The 16,011-nt window shown below is 40.9% G+C and overlaps 1 protein-coding gene and 1 pseudogene across 1 annotated transcript; both read left to right on the plus strand.

Moving 5' to 3' along the window:
* Positions 1-613: 613 nt before the first annotated feature.
* On the plus strand, positions 614-6,090 carry LOC114866135 (major histocompatibility complex class I-related gene protein-like). The gene is made up of 9 exons (XM_029167835.3): positions 614-1,088; positions 1,508-1,774; positions 2,599-2,877; positions 3,212-3,520; positions 3,605-3,706; positions 3,900-3,929; positions 4,136-4,189; positions 4,274-4,327; positions 4,471-6,090. The coding sequence occupies exons 1-9, from the start codon at positions 1,031-1,033 to the stop codon at positions 4,503-4,505; spliced, it is 1,188 nt and encodes a 395-aa protein (XP_029023668.1). The 5' UTR covers positions 614-1,030; the 3' UTR covers positions 4,506-6,090.
* A 2,000-nt stretch (positions 6,091-8,090) lies between these two features.
* On the plus strand, positions 8,091-15,491 carry LOC114866145 (major histocompatibility complex class I-related gene protein-like; annotated as a pseudogene).
* Positions 15,492-16,011: the final 520 nt, after the last annotated feature.

Below are 16,011 nucleotides of genomic sequence, written 5' to 3' on the forward strand. Positions count from 1 at the left end.
AAAACATTATTTTTTTTAAAACTGTTTAACCTATTAAAACCTCAGAATTATACCAAAATGCGAGGCGTTTTCTTGTTCACCTTAAACTCCCACTGTGGTAAAATTTTAATTTTTGTGTAGGTCAGAGAGATACAGTGTTTGTGTCTTAGTTTGTGTTCATAACAAACAATTACACAAAATGGTGGCCGGTGTTTTAAGAGTGAAGGGAGTGGCTCACGTCCCAGGGTTGTGTTTGACAGTCACACAAAACTAACTAACTAACTAACTAACTAACTAACTAACAGTTGCTCATTAACTAATAATTTTGAAGCAACAACACGTTACTGTGCATCAGTGTCATCTCACATCACAGGAAAAACAAGCGCAACTGTAACGGAAAGAAGAAAAACCTGTTTGGCACATTCATAGTAGATAAACATTTCCTTTAGTCTAAGAGCGATGAAATCTACAGGAACAAATGAATTTAAAGTATGAGTCCAATGACCTAGTACTCGTCATTTGATATTAGCTGTTGTAGCTGACCGAGCGCTTTAAAGACGGTAACGATTGACGTTTGCTGTGAAACGATTCACATGATTATTACTGTACACTTAAAACCTAAAATTATCATTACCACCAGTGTAAACATAGCAGATAGCATTTACACGTTCTGGTAGTTTGATATTGAAATATCAGAAATAACAGCTACGTCGCAGACAGATTTCCAGTCTTTTCGAGGCGGTGCGCGCTCCCGCGTATGGAAATCCATTCTGAGGAGACGGGCACGCGCCACCTGTCGGGAGAAAAAGCAGCGCGTCCCTCTGAGTGATATCTCTATTTTTAACAATTAACAGGAGTCCGTGGGACGTGGACGTGGGCAGCGTTAGGGGAGTGGTAGTGGTGAATGGTGACACTGACGCTGGGGCCGATGCTCCCTTTGAATGGACGCCTGTAATCTATAACCTACCGCTCAGGTCGGATGTGAAGTGACAGACGGTGTCTGTCTCTGGAACTTGGGTCAAAATGGTTCGTTAGGAACGTTTTCGACGCCATGGACGGAAGGACGTTGGTTTTTCTGATCCTCTTATTTTTACACAGCGCAGCAGCAGGTGAGTTAAACTGTTTCTACGTGGAAGTTATAGTTCATGAACGTGTCTGTAGAGAAACAGGACGATGCTTCATCTGATAATAAATTAATGTGAAATTACTTTAATCAACGTCAGGCTCAGATTATTTTATGGTTTAATATGTTATATTTATATATATATTTGATTTCTTAAGTTACGAAGATGTTATAAGAATTAATAAACGTTATAGTTCTCATTCTACAATGACCAATCAAATTGTTCGTGCCACCTTATCTCGACATGTAAGAATGTTTACATTCTCACTAGAGACTTGTTGATGTGCACGATCAACATCCATGTTTTTGATTTTCTTTCCCCATTATTTTTATGTTCCTTTATTTTTGTAATAAATCACACAAAGACGACTCTCTCATCTGCTTGTTCATGGTTGGTAACCACAGTGACTCACTCTCTGAAGTATTTCTACACTGGATCCTCCAACGTCCCAAACTTCCCAGAGTTTGTGGTCGTTGGTTTGGTTGATGACGTTCCCATCATTCACTATGACGGTGACACCAGGAAGTCAAAACCTAAACAGGACTGGATGAGCCGTGTCACAGCAGATGATCCACAGTACTGGGAGAGACAGGACAGTGGTTTATTGGGTTCCCAGCAGACCTTCAGAGCAAACATTGAGACTGCAAAGCAACGCTTCAACCAAAATGGAGGTGTGTTTATGTTTTAATGATAAATGTTGTTTAAATCTGGAACTTGTTGTTTAAATCATTCAGTATTTTCCACTGTACTGAACCAAATATAAATACACACATACTCACAATACTTACCATACCAACCCATTAATAGGGTTTATCCACTATTTCAGTTGTTTATTGATGTATTATTACCATAAAATTCCCCACTCGCCCCTTTTTCCTTGGAGCGGTCGTACTCCTACAAGCTCAGGTCGTCTACCTGAGTCCTCACAGTATCTTAGCTGTTCCTAGAGTGCACTCTTCTGGACAGAGATCTCAGATGTTTTTCCTGGGATGCCTGGATAAATAGACTGACAAACTGGTAATGGCCAACCAACCAGACGTAGTAGTGGTGGACAAACAGGAGAACAAGGCTGTAGTGAAGGATGTAGCAATTCCAGGTGACAGCAACATCAGGAAGAAGGAGCAGGAGAAGATCCAGAAGTACAGAGAAAGAGGAGCTATAGAAGATGTGGAGGCTGAGGCACAGGTGGTATCCATGGTGATAGGAACACAAGAGACTGTAACGCCCATGACTGAGTTTTCGTAAGACACAGACACAGCTTGTCCTTAGATACATAAATGTTTTGTCTATGTTCAAATATGTGATTAACAAACAACAAAACACAATATTTTAGAAATAAACTGTTAACATTTTAATACATTTACATAGTGTCAGTAAACAGTACGTAACCAACATATTAGAAACCTAGAATGTGGATGTTTGTGTTTTCTGTAAAGGTGTGGTATTAATGTTTAGTCTGTCTCCATCATGTTTCCTACTGTTTCTGTTCTATCAGGTGTCCATGTTGTCCAGATGATGTACGGCTGTGAATGGGATGATGACAGTGATGCTGTCAGAGGTTTTCACCAACACGGTTACGATGGAGAAGACTTTATAGCATTTTACCCTGAGACAGAGACATGGATCGCTCCAATACGACAGGCTTTTATCACTAAAATGAAGTTTGATCATGACAAAGCCTTTTCAGCACAGAAGAAGAAATACCTCACTGAGATTTGTCCTCAGTGGCTGAAGAAGTATGTGAAGTATGGGAGGAGGACTCTAATGAGAACAGGTAGAAACACAAGTCATCAATGAAGCAATACTTTTTGTATTGCTGCAGATTTTAGCTCACTCAGCTTTAGATCACGTTAAATAATAACCAACATATAAAAAGACTATGAGTCTCTGTCTCAAACATCTATGAGCTAATTACAGTAGCAGACCATGAAGAAATGGTTTGTAAATGCATTAATACATTTGTTTTTGTGAGGATCTAATAAGAAAAAAAAGTGTTTCTGTCTCCAGACCTGATGTCGCATTATTTCTCCTATCTCTTTATATCAAATAGAAATAATTGTAACTCAACAGCATTAACAAATATTTTGCTCTTTTTCTTTCTCCTCCAGTTCCTCCCTCAGTGTCTCTGCTCCAGAAGTCCCCCTCGTCTCCAATCAGCTGCTTCGCTACAGGTTTCTACCCAAACAGAGCCGACATGTTCTGGAGGAGAGATGGAGAACAGACCCATGAGGACGTGGACCATGGAGAGATCCTCCCCAACCCTGATGGAACCTTCCAGATGAGGGTCCACCTGGACCTTTTATCAGTCACAGCTCAGGACTGGAGCAGATATGAATGCGTGTTTAAACTGTCTGGAATGAAGGACGACGTCATCACCAAACTGGACCGAGCTGAGATCAGAACCAACGACAAAAATGGTTGTGTGTGTGTGTGATTGTGTGGTGTGTTTTTACTTTTACTGCCTGTGCAGGTAGTGATTTGTTGGTTTGCTTGTTCAACAGAGACACCACTTGGCCTCATCATCGGCATTGTTGTTGCAGCCATTGTTGTTGCTCTTGTCCTTGCGCTGATTGGATACTTTGTTCACAAAAAGACAAGGGACGGTAAGAAGACAACAAACATTTTGATTTGACTGACAATATTATAAAACAAAATCTATTTCAAATCACAAGCTCAGTGTTGCTTAGTGATGAACTCAAAGAGAAGAAAATAATTAGAAAAGAATGAGTGTTCTTTTCATCATTAGTAGATAGAATATCATTCACACTAAAATTTACATTTTTCTTTGAATTTCAGACAAGGTTCCTCTCAGACAAACGCCGTCTCGTAAGTAAAATGTGTTCAACCTGTTTTGATGCTTTGAACATCACTGCTTCAGAACCTTTAAACAACTACCTTTAGTTCACTGAGAATAAGCTAATGGGGAGTCAATAAAGTATTTATCTGTTATAGACTAATGATTTAAATGTACAAGTATTTTATAAACATTGGAGGTTGAATATGTAGGAATTCACTTTTTGATGTTTTTTTAGACACGCACACAACAATTGCATCGTCCACCAACAGTCTGAACAGCAGAAGTTCAGGTGTGTCCATCCGTCCGTCCGTCCATCTGTGTTGTTGCTACTGGATCTTTGTTCGAACTAATTGTCATTTGTCTGTATCTTCAGTGGGTTCTTGCAGCTCTGGAGACAGTGATAACAACCAGACACTTTTGATCAAAGGTAAACACTTACTGTTTGACACCTAACTCATAACTACACATAGCTACAGTATGTGTTGTGATGACCTTTAAAGCCTTGAACACCCTGTTTTAACACATTTATAGTATTTGTATTTATAAATGATTTTTCCTTTGTCCCCACAGAAAAATATGAAGATTTAAAGAAAAGGAAGACGTAATAATGTGCAATGAAAAATAAGCCTGGATAATGATTTAAGAAAGGTATAAATTAGTTCTCACAGCTACATGTCAGTGTCGCAAAGATGACGGAGCCACATGAACGGCTCCAGACAGGATTCAGGTAGAATGAAAGGGTTTTATTCTCACTCAGGCAAGGTCAGTTGAGGCAGGGTCAGACACGGCAGATCACTCACGGTGACGGTACAGACTGGGTGCAGGCAGGTTCAGGTCAAAAACAGGCGTTACCAGGCAGACACAGCTACAGTACAGATGAGGATCAGGCAAAGCTCAGGAGCGACGGTCAGGATTCAGGATCGATAACAGGAAGGAGACAGACAACGCTGGGTAGTGGTGAGTACACGCAGCAATCTGGCAACTGGTTCAGGTGACTACTGGTGCTTAAATGCAGGTGAGTGCAGATTACTGATAGCAAACAGGTGTGTGTAACGTGGACCGGGAGTAAAGCGGAAACTAACAAGATATGACCAGAAACGGAAGTACTTTCAAAATAAAACCGTAACATAGTGTAAACCGTGACACTACGCAGTGACAACGCAAAGGATTTTATCTCTGGGAACTAAATAAATAAAATAATAGTTACTTGTGATTTATAAGTTATCAGTACAATGACAATAATTTAATGATCATTAGAATCATGATGGGTCAATAGCTGTGAATGGTGAACTGGGTTTTAAACTTATCTCTCTCTTGGTTTTAGCAGGTGTGTGTTTGTTTTGTGCTTGTGTTTGTGCATCTTTGGACAAACAGCTGAGGGTTTGTTCTCCCTATAATGGGTTCAAAAGGAGCCACGGTCTGTTTAACCACAGATCGAAACCTTTTTTTTGTTTCTCTACTTAGTTGGGTAAGATTTATCAGTAGATACTTATTTGATATCACAATTTTTATTAGTTTGTTTTGTCGTTACTATTGACATTTATTAGCATTCATGGCACCTTTTACTTGTGAAATGTGTTTTATTTCCAAAAGATGCTGAGTTCATTGTGTTTTATCCATAACTTGAAACAAGTCACTGAGTGGCTTGATTGCATCAGACATCATTAGAAACCTTAGTGCTGTGTAATTTAATGTATTTTGAATTCTGAATCAATAAACAAAATTTGTGTTTTGCTTTTAGAGGGTTTCAGTTCCACACAGCGCTTTAATATGTATATGATAAAAAAATTTCTGCAATAGAAGAGGCCTTAAGTTCTGCTCCTACAGTATAATTATATTGAGTTAAGAATATTTAATGAGATGATATTTATTCTGGTGGTGTTTAATCCATGAAGACATTTTGTTATGACTCGGCTTCCACTCTTTTGGGTTTTGTTAAGCGCCCTCAGTTGACTTGGGATTTCCTGTAATTAGTTTGCTCTGGTTCGCCTGTCTCGTCTTGTATTCAAGGTCTTAATCAGAATCAGAAAGAGCTTTATTGCCATGTCCTGTAGAGTGCACTTTACAGAACTAGGAACTTGTCTTGGTGTTGGCACACCCAGGCAGCCGTCTATGGCGCCACATCCCCGCTGACAGTGGAAGCAGGTTGCAGTACAAAAACACTACAATACAGAAACACACGCACACACAGTAGCACACAGTACAAGTGGAAACCTTGCTGGAATTTTTTCTTGGGTTCATCAGGACAGATAGATAAGGACGGAGAGCAGACAGTGAGACTGTAAGGAGGGGAGGGGGGGTGTATCTGAATCAGTGTAGTGAGGTGTTGTTTATAGAAGTATGACCGAGGCCGACCAAGATGTTTACATGTCAGTCCAACAGTTGTCCTTAAAGGGAGGCGAGAGTCCCCAAGGGGCAGAGGGGTTCTCCAGGAGATTCTTTTCTTTGTGAGAAAACTTTGTCCAATGCGCTGAGTGACCAGTTGATTAGCTCCATGTTCAAAAATGTTATTCCAGATCAGCAGATCATGGGTGTCACAGTCTCTGGTCCTGTTCCTTGTTTTATTTTGAGTTCCTTACGTTCGGTAGTGTCTGGTTCTAGTCCCTGGTTTTATTTTGAAGTCCTTCCTGTCTGTCATGTTTTGGTTCTGATCTCCGTCATTATTTTGAAAGGACTTCCTGCTCATGTCATGTCACAGCTGTTCCCTGTTTCTACCGGTCATTAGCCACACCTGCATGTCATCATTAATCAGTTCAGTGTATTTAAGCACCACCTCTCACCCCAGTAGTTTGCCAGATTGTTAGTTCGTGTTCGCGTGCATTCACCGTCATGCTGCGTCTTTGTTCTTGTCCTGACCCGTGTAACACGGGCCGTTACCGAGTCTTGCCTGATCCCTGCCTGCATCGTCTGCTGAACCTGTCTGGTATTTACCATGCCTGTTTTATTATTACGATTCTGCCTCGTCCTGATCGGTACTTCTATCTCTGCCAACACGGTTAACGAACCCTGTCTGTCCACGGAACTGAGCCTGCCTGAACCCTTGCATTGATCCTGTCTGCTTGCCTGTGTATGACGCTGCCTGATCCTGACTCTGAGCTTTTGGAATAAATTCCTTTTGTTTTCATACCCCAGTCTGTCTGTGCCGTGCATGTGGGTCCGTCGCCTTTGACGTTCTGACAATGGGTGCTCAGAAAAAAAAGACAGGACAAGGACACTGCAAGCAAAAGCAGAGTGGGAGCAGAGAGAAAACACGTCTGCACTCCTCGAGAGGCGGAAGTAGAATGTGTGGGAATCTGTTCACAGTGCTTCTTGGTTCATTGTATTTGCCTGTTTCTTGACGCATCGCGCCGCCTACACTTCTGTCAAGGCTTGTTTGTTTTGTGTGCCTCATTTTTGTGTTTGCTACATGCTTAGTAGTGATGTGAGATGAAGCTTTATGAAGCATTGAAGCCTTTCATCCAATTGGTTCCCTCCAGCTGCTGATTTTGTTCATGGTGGTGGTTATGATGGTTTAGGAGACACATCATTGGTTTTTATTTAAAAACAACAGTTCTCCACCGTGGCAGGTCTTAGATGATTTATTTTATTAATATTTCTTCTGCTTTGGAAAACACCAGCTTACAGGGCACAGGACAGGTATACACAAGAATGCTACTACCGACTTATATAAATGGGGATAGAATTATCTCCCTCTGTTCCTGAATCAGTCACGTACAGTCACACAGCGAGGCTTCGGGCATCATCATTTTCAGCACCTCCATTAAATGAGGCAATAAAAACCAAATTCTTTGTTTATTAGGAATCATCACTTTACTGACGGCTTCACTTTAAAACTGATACATTATAACTTTTGGCGTGAAGCTGAAATTTAAAGCAGCCTAATAAAGTGGCCACTGACTGTGTAATGTGACCCTTTTGTTCCAGTGACTCACTCCTTGAAGTATTTCTACTCTGCGTCCTCTGGAGTCCTGATCAGCTGTTGGGACGGTTGATGGTGTGGAGGTGTTTCATTATGACAGTGTCTCCAGGACAGCAGAACCCAGACAGGCCTGGATGAGCAGAACCACAGACCCAGAGTACTGGGAGGTTCTCTGGGGCCCAGCAGGCCTTCAAGGCCAATATTGAAATAGCAAAGCAGCGTTTCAGCCAAACGGGAGGTTTGTGGTGTTTAATCATCACTGATTAATTATTCTGACGCAGTCGGAGTGAACACAGACGTCCCTTTGTCTCATTCTCACCCACACACGACCAGGAGTAAAATGTAGTGTCACACGCTATGAATATCAGTGAGCGATGACAACTAGGTCAAAACCATTGTTTAATTATTATATTCTGACAAGCTTGGGTGTTAAACACATCAATGATGTCAAAGCCTGTAATAATGTAACGAGGCAGTATTTAGGAGTCTCAGTAACGTTACACCCCTTCATTCATCGACAGTAGCCAACTGCTAACAACAACCTGAACATGTTCCAATACAGTGACTCAATGACTCTTACAGACATAAACATAAATGTGCAGTTTGTTGAAGGTGACACAGCGAGCCACAGTTTATTTTTAGATTTATTATTTATTTGTGTAAATAACTACAATTAAAATAGTAAACATTAGGTTTGTAAACAAGGTTTTTTGGCAGAAGATGGAACAAACACAGAGTCAGACCACATATAATTCCTACCTAATCTATTATGCTGTTATGGCAAGCCAAGTTAAGGAGTTAGCTTGAATTTGAGTTCATTGGATCTCGTCAGAGGTGATCCAGACGGGTGAGCAGTCCTCCCACTCAGAACAGCTGTAGAGGTTTGGAGGCTGAGCAACCCTAGTCTTCAGGACTATCGTCCCTGGTCACACCGTCCAGACGATCCTGTTCGTAGACGCCAATTTCTGTGGTGGAAATTTCCCATAAAGAAGCAGATGAGAGAGTTGTCGTTTGTGTGATTTATTATAAAAATAAAGGAAAATAAGAATAATGGGGAAAGCAAATCAAAAACATGGATGTTGATCGTACATATTTACTACATGGATTATTCTCCAACTGTGAACGTTCTGTTTATAATATTTGTATGTGAATGTGACCAAACCAGACTCGGCTCCAAGATGCTTAAATCTGCAGCTCATGCCAGGACTCAGTGTCATAAACACAAAAATGAAACCTAAAGGCCCCATGGGGTGATTTCCCAGAAACAGAGACCTGTGCAGAATCTGCCCAGATGAGGCGCTAAAAACACGTCCAGCTCTGAGAGAAGCAGCATAAAACAATCACTAAATTAAACCATTTGCTGTGAGGCGAATGGAGCGTTTTCACCACATCTGAGGGATTATTGCAAAAATAACAATTCTTTTATTAATACAGCCACATGTTAATGTGGGAGACGTGTTTGCTGCTCATTGATGGAAGGAAAATGAATTAAAACAAAGGAACAACACGTTACTGTGCGTCAGTGACGTTTCTCATCACAGGAAAAGAAAAAAGCAGTTGAGAAATAAAATCCAACCGTGAACTAGAATAAAAACCAGTTTGGCGCATTTCCAGTAGATAAAAGTTTATTTTAACTGTGATAATAAAGAAAACAAGGAACAAATTACTGATCTTTAGGAATCACATAAATTCATACACAAATAATTTCATAGCTGTTGATATTTTGACTCATTGTTTTATTTTACTTGGATTTGAATTATTATTGTGAAGCAGTCACTTGTAAATGAAATCAATACAGAAGCAGCTCTGCAGGAAGTGCAAACACATAAAGACGTGTAAAACGTGGGCTAATCTTCAATCTGCTCCTCCAACTCAAACACATGTGACCTCTGCTTCTTACTGAGACTCAGGTCATGAACCATAGATGAAACACAACAGTTCAACACATCGGCTCCAGTGACTGGTCTGAACTCAGCAGCAGCTTCTCAGACTTAATGAACATGTGGTCTGTAGTGAGTTCTTATGATCATAGGTCCTCGTTATTAATATTATAATAAACATTTGTTATGTTATTAATATAACAAATGCATGTGTTTGGTATAAATAGAATGCATTACTCCAATACTGTACAGTAAAATAAGATGATATGTACTGTAGTAGTAGTCTGTGAAGTACTAAGTAGAACTGTAAGGGAACCATAATGTACTAATTTGAGGAACAGGATTTATTAAAGTTTTAGAACAGAGTTCAACTGCGTTTTTACATATTCAATCAGTGAATATTTCAAACACAGTAAACATCATTTCTTATATTTTGCAGTTTGCAGTATGTTTTTCCATACGACGGACGTGATGTCATTTCTCTATGGACTGCAGTGAGTTTCACTGCTCCTCTCGGCAACACTTTTACCGTAAACATCGTATGAATCGCGCATTTAAACTCTAGTGACGCTGATTTAACACGGAAAAGCGAACGGCGACTCGTTTGACTGAAGGGATTCAGTGAAGCTGAGGCTCAGGTGAGAAGCGACGTGACGTGACTCAGGACACGATGTGTTTTTATGGAAATAACATTAGATTTTTTCTTTAAGAACGTTTTCGACGCCATGGACGGAAGGACTTTGGTTTTTCTGCTCCTCTTATTTTTAAAAAGCGCAGCAGCAGGTGAGTTAAACAGTGACGTGTTGAAAATCATTCACACCCTTGTCAATAATCAATAAAAGCCTTTATTGGCTGTTACATCGATCAGACACCTCCTGTAACTGCTAAACAGCTCTTCACCGTTCGTTTTAATGGGCTTCAGCTCCTCTGAGCTCTGCTCAGCGTTTCTTCACCACTTGTTCCGTGTGTTTTGGGTCGGTGTCAGGCTGAAGTGTCCACTTTCTCTGCGACCGCCTGATGCTGCTGTTGAGGTCATTGTTCTTTTTAAGGTGCTGTTTGCTGTGATTAGGTTCCCTGGTTCACCGGCTGAACCCCCCCCCCCACACCACCACCACCACCTAAAACATCAGGCTCCCACCACCGTGTCTGACAGGGGGCACGTGTTCTTAGGGTTGAAGGCTTCACTTTTTCAGGCCAAATGCATCGTTGCAGCCAAACAGTTCAGTTTTGTTTCATCTGAGCGTCAAACAGACGACCAGGAGTCGTCTTCTTTGTCTGCGTCTGTGGAACCAGCACTGTCTGTGGACCGTCTGTCCAGATGTTGGCTCCAGCAGATATGGTTCTGATCCGTGGATTCTTTTTTACCTCTCATCCTCCTGATCAGCACAGCGCTCACTTTTAGGGAAACGTGTTGTATTTTTTAAAACAAACTTTTAAAACCGTTGTTTCTTTACAGCAGCCTGGACTATTTGGAACATGATAGGACTTTAGATTTTCCCATAGACTGTTTGCAAAACCTATAATTCATTTTAAATGCCTCTTTTTGTTCACATGCAAATTTTCCAGGGCTGTGGTTCATTTTGGGCTGAACGGTATAAAACCTTACTTACATTACTAATTTACCGATTTAATTAAATAATTAGCCAAAATTAACAACAAAATACCTACCTGAATTATGCTAATATAAATATACATGACAACAATTTGATAAATTAAACTAACACATGGCTCCTACTTTACTAATAATAAAAAAATGTATAGTGATGCACAGGTTTTCATTAACTAATTGTAAAAATGCTTGAATAATTAATGGATATTTAAAGATAAAATGAAGGTAAAGACTTTGCTCAGTTGTTTATAAAACAGCACTGAACTCTAATAATGACTTTAACTTTTTTCTCAATGACTCACTCTCTGAAGTATTTCTACACTGGATCCTCCAACGTCTCAAACTTCCCAGAGTTTGTGGTCGTTGGTTTGGTTGATGACGTTCCCATCATTCACTATGACGGCAACACCAAGAAGACAGAACCTAAACAGGACTGGATGAAGTGGGTCACAGCAGGTGATCCACAGTACTGGGAGACACAGACTGGTTCCTTGTTCTGTTCCCAGCAGACCTTCAGAGCAAACATTGAGATTCTACAGCAACGCTTCAACCAAACTGGAGGTTGGTTCATGTTTTACTTATTTATTTGATCCCATATTTGGTGAAATAGAGATCAAACATAAACATAAATATGTTGTAATACTTCACACACAAAAGCAAAATATTTTATTTCCTTTTTTGTAAATAAAAGCTGTTTTAATTCTGACAGTTTCACATTTTCACACCAGACTTTGAGACTTTTTGTGTTTATTACAATAATGTGATCTTTATTCTGTCTCAGTCTTGTTTCCTACTGTTTCTGTTCTATCAGGCGTCCACGTTCATCAGGTGACGTACGGCTGTGAATTGTATGATGACACTGATGAGGTCAGTGTTTATCTTCAAATCGGTTACGATGGAGACGACTTCATCGTATTTGACCTGGAGACAGAGACGTGGAACGCTGCAAAACAACAGGCTTTAATCACTAAACACAAGCTGGACAATAATGAGGAGTTTTCAGTGCAGATGAAGAAATACCTCACTGAGATTTGTCCTCAGTGGCTGAAGACGTACGTGAACTATGGGAGGAGGACTCTGATGAGAACAGGTAGAAACACGTGATTCATCAATGCAGCAATTTAAGCAAATGTTCAATAATAATCAACACACAGAGACAGAGAGTTACAGACACTAAGCAGTTCATCTAATGTGTTTCTGGCTCTAGACCTGATGTCACATTATTTCTCCTGTCTCTTCATATAGACATCAAACAGAAGTAATTAGGAATTAATTGCAGATTTCCTTCCTTCCTTCCTTCCTTCCTTCCTTCCTTCCTTCCTTCCTTCCTTCCTTCCTTCCTTCCTTCCTTCCTTCCTTCCTTCCTTCCTTCCTTCCTTCCCTTCTTCCTTCCTTCCTACCTTCTCCCTCTCTCCCTCTCTCCCTCAGACCTCCCCTCAGTGTCTCTGCTCCAGAAGTCCCCCTCGTCTCCAATCAGCTGCTTCGCTACAGGTTTCTACCCAAACAGAGCTGAGATGTTCTGGAGGAAAAACGGAGAAGAGATTCACACAGACGTGGACAAAGGAGAGATCCTCCCCAACCCTGATGGAACCTTCCAGATGAGGGTCCACCTGGACCGTCATCAGTCACAGCTCAGGACTGGAGCAGATATGAATGTGTGTTTCAACTGTCTGGAATGAATGACGACGTCATCATTAGACTGGACCGAGCTGAGATCAGAACCTGTGAAGGTGAGACTGAGACCAGTGTGATGGACGTAGAATAAACAGTAGTTACTTAATATGCTACAGTAATACTACTACTACTACTACTACTACTACTACTACTACTACAACATTCAGAGCAGAGCTCTAAACAAAAACAACACATTTGAGTGATGAAAGTCAAACACGTGTAGGAACCTGTAGGTTCTAACAGAACAACAGTCATTTACCCAATGTGTCTCCAGCAGAGGAACAGAACTCTTTATTTGCTGGTTCTGTGCTCACAGAGCCTTTATTTTACACAGTCAACACCGTGGGTCCACTCACACTCCACATCCTCACGATGCTGGACACAAACACAACTAATGCTCATTAACAACCAGTAACACAGAACTAAAGCCACATCCTCTGACTGCTTAACTCTGGACCGCTCCAGTATGTTTTATTCTGGACCGGTTCCGATGACTGACTGTCTCATCCTGTTCCCTCCAGGCTCCTCCTCTATCTTTATAGTTGTTGTAGTTGGAGCTGTAGCTCTGCTCGTCCTCTCTTTTTCCATCGGTGCTGGACTTTTTGTTTTTACCAGAAGAAAAGCTGGTGAGTAACATAATAATTAGCCGTAAAGTTATTTTTTAGAGCGTGTGTTTCTGACAGCCGCTCATTAGCTTTTGTTTGTATGTAATGCTGAAAAATATTCAAACATTATAAACATTCTAGTTTACCGGTTGTTAACATCAATCTGATGATTCACAGTCGACAACAAGCAGCTCCACAGGTCTAAAGAAGTTCTTGACGTGCTCATGAGGTAAGAGACGGTTCTGAACCGGTTCTGACCCGGTTCTGTGTGATCCATCATCTGCTGCCTCTGACCAGTTTCCTGTTGAGCTTTTAACCCAGGTTTACTGGTTTTAGTGGTTTCACAGCTTTATATCTGTTTTTATGTCAGAGACCAGCAGCCTCTGGAGGAGATGATGAACAGATGATGAACTGGACTCAGGATTCAGCGCCACATGTTTAACAACAAAAGTCCTAAACTCTGGTGAACAGGTGAACAATGTTAGTTAATGGGTCAAACTTCTCAGGAGCTGATGAGACAGTGAGTGAAGCACTGATGCTGTTGGACCTGAACCCGATCACATGAAGCAGCTTCTCAGACGGATGAACATCAGAACCACTAAAGACGTTCTTACATAACTTTACTCGTTTCTACTGTGACGAATATTTCAAAACGTGCCGACGTCTAATTAAATATGAGTAAAGTCACGATGAGATGAGACAACATTGCTTTTCCTACGTGTTGTGGGGGAAACGTCCAGATGATGTGATTGATGGTGTCAGAACAAACAGAACCACCTCAGACCTGAACCAGTGATGCTTGAACTCATTGGCTGCTGTTGGATGTGACGACACGCTGGAAATTAGGTTCCTTTAGACTTGTCACATGTTGTTTGTCTAATGTATGATTAGTTATTTCTGTATAATTAGTAATGTTATTTCCCTGATGGCTGCAATTGTCACCTGATCATTAATGCAGAGTACAGAGGACTCACTCAGAACTTTGTGGACTGGTGCCAGCGGAACCACCTCCTGATCAATGCAGGGAAAACGAAGGAGATGGTGGTGGATTTCCGCAGACAGCAGCCTGCTGTCATCCCACCGATGCACATCCAGGGAAGGGACATTGAGAGAGTGGACTCTTACAAGTACCTGGGAGTGCATCTGAACAATAAACTGGACTGGACTCATAACACGGATGCACTGTACAGGAAGGGTCAGAGCAGACTCTACCTGCTGAGGAGACTGCGGTCTTTTGGAGTGAGGGGGCCACTCCTGAAGACCTTCTATGACTCTGTGGTGGCATCAGCCATCCTGTACGGTGTGGTCTGCTGGGGCAGCAGCATCACAGCGAGGGACAGGAAGAGACTGGACAGGGTCATCAACAAGTCCAGCTCTGTCCTGGGCTGCACTCTGGACACGGTGCAGGAGGTGGGTGAGAGAAGGGTCCTGGCTGTATCATATTCATAGAGTGCAATATTCGCCATCCATCTGAGAATCTGCTTCTCTGTTTATAGAAACGTGTGTGTGTGTTTTACTTGTTTGACTAATAAACACATTCTTGTTATTCTTTGTAATAAACTTGTCTGTTACTGTAAAGTTTGTTGGGTTTTTAGTTTGCTTGACTGTAACTGAGGTTTTGCCAATAAACCTCAATAAGTATTGTGCAAATCTTGAAGTGTTTTGTTACAAATCTTTTTATATTCAGTATTTTTGGCAGCGTTCACACGTGTTTCTGGGTCAAAGTTATAGTGTTTGATTCCTTGTTTGGGCTTCTTTGAACTAAAGCTGCAGCTTTAGGATCTGATTCCTACTGAGACACTGGTAAAATTCCTGGTAGTGGAGTCTGATGACAAACAGCCTGTGTTTAATGTTGTAACAATAAGAAATACTCTGGAGACAATAAATTAATATTCAAAACTGAAGCAGCAAATCCTCCAAATCCTGAGGTTCTGTCATTTTACAGACTGTTGGTTTTTATGCTGGACACTTTCACTGTTTTACTGCATGTGTGAGTTGGGGTTCTGTTCATGTTTGTTTACAGGCTTCATGCTGCTTCTGTCCTGTACAAATTCAAATACACCACATGACTGAACCCTGGAGCAAACGCTGACGCCAGTAAACACATTTTGGTCTAATATTCCTTTATGATTTATAAAACTACAATCTGAACTGTTTCTATTATAGTGACTCTGCTCCTGAAGTTAATCTGTCCTGAACTGATCAACATTGTTGTTTTGTCCTTTAAAACAAAAAATGTTGTTTGTTCTATAGGTTGTTACCTGACTAAAATCAATGACGCAGCCATAGATTCATGACATTTGCCTTTTTTCAGCATTTTGTTTTCAAGTTAAATATTTTTTTTTTCAAACTGTGTGTTATGATGTTCTGTCTTAATTAATAACCTGTAGACAGACGTGTACACTAGAGTTGCGCTCATCAAAT

This window comes from Betta splendens, chromosome 11 (assembly GCF_900634795.4).
Source record: "Betta splendens chromosome 11, fBetSpl5.4, whole genome shotgun sequence".
Lineage (NCBI taxonomy): Eukaryota > Metazoa > Chordata > Actinopteri > Anabantiformes > Osphronemidae > Betta > Betta splendens.